Here is an 8,408-nt window from a genome sequence, read left to right as displayed (position 1 = left end):
GATATTACATATAAAATATGACATAGAACATGGGAAGCATTCAATGCATTAGCTATTATTCTCCCCAACCCCAAATAGGTCCCTCACAAGTAAGCCTGCATTTCATATGACTCTTAAACTTTGAATATAAAACGTTGACCTGAAAAAATTGCCTAATCCATCTGCTATAGTATACCCAAAGCACTATAAAATGTGTATTTATAGTATAATCATTTTATTTATTTTTTTGTACATTGCTTTTTCCTCACATAACTGAAAATTTTCTTCTTCATCAGATTTTTTTGAATAATTATGACCAGATGCTATTATGATATTGACCATGTCGGTGTGTTTCAGGCTTCTCAGCTCATGGGAAAGTGACCTCAGCGTCCACTCTCTAACCCTGCCCTCTGCAACATGCTTGGAGCTGCTGTTGATACTATCGAGAAATAACGCCGTGCTACCTCCATCTCTTCGCTGTATGAATTCCTTTCAGGTAGGGAATGGCTCCATTAGCAGGTGTGTTTTCTCAGTTTTACTTGTGATTGTTTTTTAAGGATCCAGTCTTTCACTGGAGATAGTCCACGAAAACCCACATTTTCACAAGACAATAATACTAAGCACAATGGAGGAACTGCCTTATCTATCTCTTAAATAAATGAACAAATGGAGACACAAAGTTTACTAGGTAATTGTCTACTAGTGGCAGGACCCATATCTCTCCACCTCCAGGGTTTGTTCTCTTATTCTTCATCAGCCCTGCCTGTGAGAGAAAAGGCAAGAACATTTGGTACAGACTCTTGCGAATGCCACTTCCCTTATTTCCCCTAGAGCAAGATTTTCATCCATCATCAGTGGCTCTGCTACTTTTAGCTTGCAGTCAGATTTCCAAACGGAAGTTTAACAGTGATGATGTTCTACCTGCTCTCAGCACCTGTTGCCTTTCTCCCTAGTCCTTCCCTTGTCACTTCGCCATTCCTCTGGATATTTATCTGTGAAATTTATCTGGATATTTATCTGTGCATAAGGGACATGGTCAGAACAGAACAGGACAAACAGAACAGCACATGTGAGCTGACCAGCAGGAAGACCCCTTCCCTGGTAGGCAGCTCACTGTCACTGACGTGGCAAATGTTAACTAGTTTCTTCAGTTGTGACCTTATAGCTGTTGAGTGTAATTGAACATATCTATGACTCTTAACAATAGAAAAATACTCACAAGCCTTCAGAGGCTGGTGAGAAGACCACCTGCATTGGTGAGAAGTGAATAAACATGGGTTGATTCTACTTCTGAAGGGTTGTTGATACACCCTGAAATAACTTAAGGATCAGTGTATATTGTTTGGTGCACCTTTGTGGTAAAACAAAATACGTGGTTTTTCCTGTGAATTATAGCTCAGGAAATTGGTAAAAATAAAATAATAATAATAATAATAACAACAACTGCTCCAATCTGATTTGCATCCATATTCCCCTGGTTATCTGTTACACTGATTATCTCGGTGATTTTCTTTCTGACATAAATTTTAGACTTTGGCTATGGTGTACCTGTTTGTATTTATCATCCATTACTCCGTTATCAACTTCAATCCTAGACTCAAGGGACCTTAGAGAACACCTTCTCATTTTGCAGGAGAGGAAACTGAGACCCAGAGACATGGAGTGGGCTGGCCATCGACCACCAACCAGCATGTTAGAGACAGAGCTGGACCCCTAGGCTTATGCCTGCGTGACTGCATCTGCCCCCCACATGTAGGACAAGCTGAAGTCCTGGGCGGCGGAGGGGGTGTGAGTGGTGGGTGGAGGCCGGTTGTATCTCCCTTATTCTGTAGTAATTTATAATTATCTTATTTATTTGTATACTGCCCTGAACCACAAATGATTTAAAATTCTATCAATCCTTATTTGTTCTAAGTTTTGCTCTTGAATTGAACATTGAATAACACAAAACTTTATATTTACCCACAAACTTTTATGGAGAGAGATAACAAGAAACTTAACAGTGGTTATTTCTGGGGAGTGATGCAGAAGACAATTATTTTTTATTTCACTCCTTCATGTACTGTATGCAATTTTTATATGACGGGTGAGTAGGGAATAAGAGAGACTTCAAGGATTTTAGATAGCATATTGGGGAAGATGGAACAGTTATCTGTGTGTGATATAAACTGAGAATAATTGTATTACAAAGTAACCTCAGTGCAAGTCTTGAAGAAATTAAAGGTAAAAGTGTAATCTAAACCAGATGTGGGGGGTTTGAGAGGCAGCCCAGTCCGTATTTCTTCTCCAGTGTTGTCCCTCCAAGGATCCCAGCTCAGGCTCAGGGGAACACATGGCCGCGAAAGCCGGGACTGCTCTTGGTGGCATTAATGTTCTCTCCTAAAACCTTTAATCACAGGGACTCTTAGTGCGGTCAGGGTGTTAGTTACTGAATGACCCTCTTTATTAATGATTGTACTTCACCTGGTTTCACTCCATTTGCTGAATATTATTATCAGGAACAAATACACTTTCCCGGTTTCTAAGGTAGAGAGAAACTTGGCACAAGTTCATGAACAACGTCTGCTAAAGAGGTTTATCCCAAGTGCTAGTCCTAGAAAGATGCATTCTTATCAGGAATAGACCAGGCATCTACTTCCCTTTGTAGGCCTTCGCTCTAAAATAAAGGATTAATGAAAAGGGGGAGGCTTTCTATCAGTATTAGAAAGAGATTCTCTGCTTCCTCATCTTTGTAATACCCCATGAATCATTTATTACATAAAAAGCAAGGAATGGGGTTGCTAATTTTGCCTGTATTTGGGATTTACTTTTTCAATTGGGAACTCGCTTTAGTATAATTTTTTAAAGTGCTGTACTGCAAGAGTTGTAAGATAACAGGAGGACATTTGTTAAAGATACCATCTTTACATTTCCAGTTCTCTTACATTGCAGGCCGAGTCAGTTAATGCTTCTTTTTTTTTGTAAAAATATTATTTTCAGTTCCACGGATTCAAGTAGCACTCCTGATTGAGCTGTTGTTACTGCCAGATCCCAAAAGGAGAGGCTTATCTTGTTAATTAAAGCTATTAATGTATACGAAATTCTAACTTCTTAAATTAAAGTTTAACATTTCTCTCAGGCCAATAGGGATAGCTTCTGGTGAATTTGTTATAATTTTAACTTCCACTGTGCTACAGTACCTTAGTATCCTTAGTGTGATGATGAGTAAACAGAATGTAGGATTTGGTTGAGAATCACTGATGTATTGCTAGACACATACTATTGTTGTAGCCCCAGGAAGAAGGATGGGTTTATCATACATGATAAGCCCATCTCTGCTTAAAACTCTTTCATGACTTTTTATTGCAGTGAACATAAAGTCCTAACATCTTTTCCTGGCCAATACGGCCCAGCAACATCTGGCCCTGCCTCCCTTTTTGGCCTCGTCTCCTGCTCGCTCCCTCTCACTCACTCTGCTCTAGCCACACTGACCTTATTGCCTGCTCCCTATCACAACAAGCTTGCTCTGGCCGTAGGGTCTGTGCACTAGCTGTTGTCTCTGAAACCGGGAGAATAGTCTGAACCAGATCTTGCATGGCTGGATCCTTCTTGTCTTTCGGGTCTCAGCCTCCGCCAAGCNGGGATGAACAATGCCTGCTGTTCAGGGCGACTGTAGGAATAAGAGACAGTGACTATAAATAAAGTGCCTGATGACCCACTGTCTGAACATGTAGGGCAGAGGGTAAACCTAAGACCTAAAACTTTACATTATAGAGAGCATGCTATAGCTATAGTAAACTAAAATAACTCTGTTCTAAAAATATTTATTTGTATAATGTACCATTACCCCTTTCTCTTATAAATACGTTAATGCCAAAAGAGGAGTAGAAAATGATGAAAAAGTGATACTGCTTTGAAGACGAGCTGTCCTTGGCAGGATCTTCAATTATGAGCTCCAGCAGCTCCCCGTCCAGCCTGCAGTGTTCCCTTCATCTTGGGACAGGCTGGCTGAAGGTCGGCAGCATGACTGGCCTGGGTTAGGTCTTGAGGATTCACAGATGAGTTCCCAAGGGACATTCACAATCCAGGGCAGTGTCAAGTGACATCTGCTGCAAGAGATCCAATTCAGAAAAAGCAAAAACCTTTTCAGAGCACTTTAAAAAGAAAATTCAGAATGAAAATAGTGTTTCCTGTTGTGGGTGCTGGGAAGTAGGGCATAAATTCTGAAAATTTAAATTACTTATTGAACATACAAGTATGTTCAATTTTTCACTTACAATCAGTGATTATAAGTGGAAAAATTGTATTTCTTTTAGCCAATAAAAAAGTTAATACCTGGGTGTCTTTTAGGAAAAACAGCACCAACCTAATCTGTATTTCCACGTTAGACTGCAGAGATAGAGGAATCCACGGGCAATAGTTGCTCATGTCTGATTTCGGATGAGTCAGAGATGTAGACAGAGCCCAAATAAGAATATGAGTAGAGTGGTGGTAAGTGTTGTAATAGATACAAGTATGGTATCAAGCAAGTAGTTAATTTTTATAATGGAAATAGGAGGATATCCCCAAGGAAATGATAGTTAAGTGGGCCTTGCAGGATGAACAGAAGTTCACCAAGAAGGCTAACACCCTTCCAGTCTCAGAAAACTGTTTGACAAGGAACAGGATATGTAGTGTAGTGCAGTTCAGACCATAGAAAGTAACCGTGAGGTTTGTGGAGGACATAAGGAAGGTGCTAGAAGAATGAACTTGGAGCCACTGCACTCGTACTACATTTGACTTTCACCAATGATGGCAAGATTTTTATTTCCATTCCAGGGAAATGTCGAAAACGTTATATAATTAGTAAAAGCCAATCAATATAAAATAATAATTTTTAAAACACTGAAAAGATACAAAAGCTGTGTGCTTGCTGAAACAGACCATTTTTTTAGAAACGTGGGCCATGTCCTCTTCCAGTCCAACTAGAAGGCAAATGATTCAAAGAAGTGTTAACTCTGCACCCCACAACAGAAATGTATCAGCATAATAAGTAACCTTAAGGACACAGCTAAACCATCGCTGTGACTCATCATATAAAGTGTTAAAATCCATTATGCCCACAACTACTTATGCTCTCTTAACTTCCAGAATTCACCACTGACTTGGTTAAAATACACCTTTTCCGAGAGAAGTTTATAGAAAGCCAAATGTATACTCACAACATACACACACACACACACACACACACACACACACACACACACAATTTCTCTTTAACAATCAGGACAGTGACANGCCCTCCACAACTAAGACTGAAAGACAACAACTTGGCTGTTCCTCTTCCCCAATTCCCCAATATTATTCCCCTTCCCCAATTCCCCAATGAGATATTTTTTTAAAAAATTTATTTTCTTCCAAATATGCTTTTGTATTATATTTGAAATTTTCTGTAACAAAAAGTTTTAGAAAATCTAAAGGAATAGAGGCCTCTTTAGATGGGCTTCTAACTATTAAATTTCTAATACTATTACTTCTTATGAAGTTTCTAGCAGGCATGTTTATAATGGTGGGTTCTCTCCTTTAATGAAAGTGTTGCCAGTGTAATTCCTACGTTCTCGACAACTGGATACAGGCATTTATAGAAAACAAAATCTTTTGTTATTTTTTGGCATGAATTTAAAACACTTAATTTTGAGTTTGCCTTGTTGGTATCTTGGTATCTTATTTAAAGAACCATTTCCCCCATACTTTTCTGTTATATGGGCAATATCATACCTTGACAAGCCAATAGGTCTTATGGGTAAAGTCTGAAAGCCATAGTTTTTTGTAATTCTGTACTAAATTTCTTTTCTCAAGACCCCTTTAATTCAAAGAGAATTGAAGAACAATTTTGACATTTGTGATTTAAAAACTCAAACTTTCTCTGTAATTTTCAAAGAAAATACTGTAATTTCAAAGAAACACTGTTCGTTACTTAATAAACCTTATTTTGAAATTTATAAATGTTAGGTGCCTTGTACATTTTTTAGGTTCTATTTTTATGAATTAATACTTTTATAATATTTTAATATATGGAGTTAATATGATTTATCATAATAGATATACCAGTACACTTAATTGTTTCAGAATTTTATATTCTTGATATTTGATAAGAATTTAAAAATTGTTGATTCCTTGTCCAAATTATGTATTAAATAGTTGTATGTTTATAATGTTCTAGTACTAAGTTGTGGTCATTTGCTTGTTTTGGTATTTTGAGAGCTTAAATTGATGGGCTTATCATTGTGATAGCTTTGAAATTTAATTTTAAAAATCCACAGGTATAAACAATATTATATTTTAACACCATTAATAGGTTCTTTGTCTTCTTAGGTCTTCATAGGACTGAAAAGTCCAAATCAACTACTAAAATAAATGAGAAACATGAGATTTCAGTTAAATATTTTTATCTTGAGCTCTCCTATACCACATTATTTTGTCTTCCTTATACAGTTATGTTTGACTCATTTGAAATATTTTAATTTTGGTAAAGTTGCTATATCATCTCTGTCATTTTCACCTATTACATTAAACTACATTTATGTTTCCTAGAAGACTATATCACCTTCCTGTTTTCTCATATTCTTTCTTAATATTGACTGGTGGTTGATTCATTTCTCAGTTTCACCATTTTTGTTAGAAGTGATGGAAAGTGATTTTTCCCCCTTTTCTTTGCCTCTTTAAAAATAGATAGGCTATGGTTACTTCTCTAGGGGATTTTGCAAAGTCAAAAGTTGAGAAATAAGGATGGTGTGTCCTCTGCTTGCATTTCGGTCTTTTAGACTGAGGTCACCTGGCTGACAGCTCTGGTCTCCTAGGAAAGCTTTTCCTCTCTCACTACTTTAAAAGTCACAGAAATAGGTTTCAATGGATGTTTAGTTTGTTGTTCGTTTTGAAGTACCTATCTTATTGGTTTTACAGTAGAAGATTACTGATTTAGGTCTAATAGTCTATGTTGTCTTTGCAGGAAATAGCAGAAATAAATCAAATTTGGATTATTGTAATCCTGTGTTTCTTAAAATGTTTATATCATTAACAGGAATTTCTACTGATATTTGAGCCATGGGTGGAAAGTCTCAAGTATCACCTCTGGCTTAATCAACACATGGCCTACATTCCTCATAATGAGTTTGGTGATTGTTTTAAGATAAACTGAATTTTAAGTATACCAGACCACTTCTCCCTCTTTCCTTCCTGCTCTCTTTTCTTTATTTCGAACTAAATTAAGAAAAAAAAAATATGTGAAAAGATTAACTGAAGTTTTGGGGACAAGTTACCCATAGTTCTACTTTCCAAAACAACTATTTTCATTTTTCATGTATTTCTCTCTTGGTTCACATATATGGATGTTTCATGTTATTAAAATAATATTTTATGCAAATAAAATTAGAGAAAATTTATAAATTTTAACATTAAAAAATAAATCCTGGGGTTAATGAAAAAATATACTGCGGAAAAAAGACAGGATGAATATTAGGAATTTGAGCCATATTAGGCACAGCTGTGTTGTCTAATTTCAAAAATAAGTTTGTTCAAATTATTTAAAAATGAGGTGTCCTACGATATCTAAAATTTATTCCATTTATTTGCCACTGGGGTTTTTAATTTTATTGATAGAATGGTTCAAAAATATCTAGTGTACTTTTGCCTCATTTATGGCATAGTAAAAAGAGAATGAGATTTAGATGAAGAGGACTGTGCTTGAGTTTCTTTTCCATCACTTACTATGGTGATCAAAACAACATTCCTCATCTTGCTGAGCTTCAATAGGTGAAAAAAAAGTTAAATCCCAGAATAATTTAAAGATTAGATTTAAAATGCCAATCTTGGATTTACTACCATGCAAATGTTTGTAATTACAAAGAGGCATGAATAACTAACGTGTATAAGTAATTTGTCTTTTCTTTGTGACTCTGGTTATCGTTAGTGTAATGAATGTCCTTTTGTACAAATTTTGGTGGCTTAATACATTGGGTAGGTTGTGTATGAACTCCAGGATCTTAGGAAGAAATGAGGCCTGTCCAAGAGTGCTTGTCCAAGATTACTTTCTGGTGAGTGACAAGGCACTGCTGATGTAGTTGAATTTCTATTTGAGTGTCCTCTTTGATAGGTCATACCATAGCTATTAGCAGCATGTTGACACCTGTATGCAACATTTATACATTCCTTTGTCTACACTAGAATTCACATCTATATCATTAACTTGTTTCTGATTATAAAATTGACACTTTAAAATAAGAAAGCATAAAGAAGAAAATTTTAAAAAGGTTATTTCCCTCTAATAGAAATAACCATTTATATTTATTGTATTGCCCCCTAATCTTTTTTCTCATTATATAACTATTTTGCTTATCATGACATATGGGTATTTTCCCATGTCCATCTTTACTACCTTTCATATTCAACTTTTAGAATATATATATATATAT

At 36.2% G+C, this 8,408-nt stretch overlaps 1 protein-coding gene across 1 annotated transcript in view; it reads left to right on the top strand.

The window, feature by feature from the left end:
* Nucleotides 1-8,408, top strand: part of UBE3D (ubiquitin protein ligase E3D) — a 139,946-nt gene that overhangs the window by 74,817 nt on the left and 56,721 nt on the right. Inside the window, exon 10 of the mRNA XM_019652468.1 lies at nucleotides 337-475. Within this exon, the coding sequence (XP_019508013.1) occupies nucleotides 337-475 (139 nt within the window). The remainder of the gene's footprint in view (nucleotides 1-336; nucleotides 476-8,408) is intronic.

Source organism: Hipposideros armiger, unplaced genomic scaffold (assembly GCF_001890085.2).
Source record: "Hipposideros armiger isolate ML-2016 unplaced genomic scaffold, ASM189008v1 scaffold_180, whole genome shotgun sequence".
Classification (NCBI taxonomy): Eukaryota; Metazoa; Chordata; class Mammalia; order Chiroptera; family Hipposideridae; genus Hipposideros; species Hipposideros armiger.
Note: the sequence above shows the minus strand (reverse complement) of the source record. Positions and strands in the feature narration are given on the sequence as shown.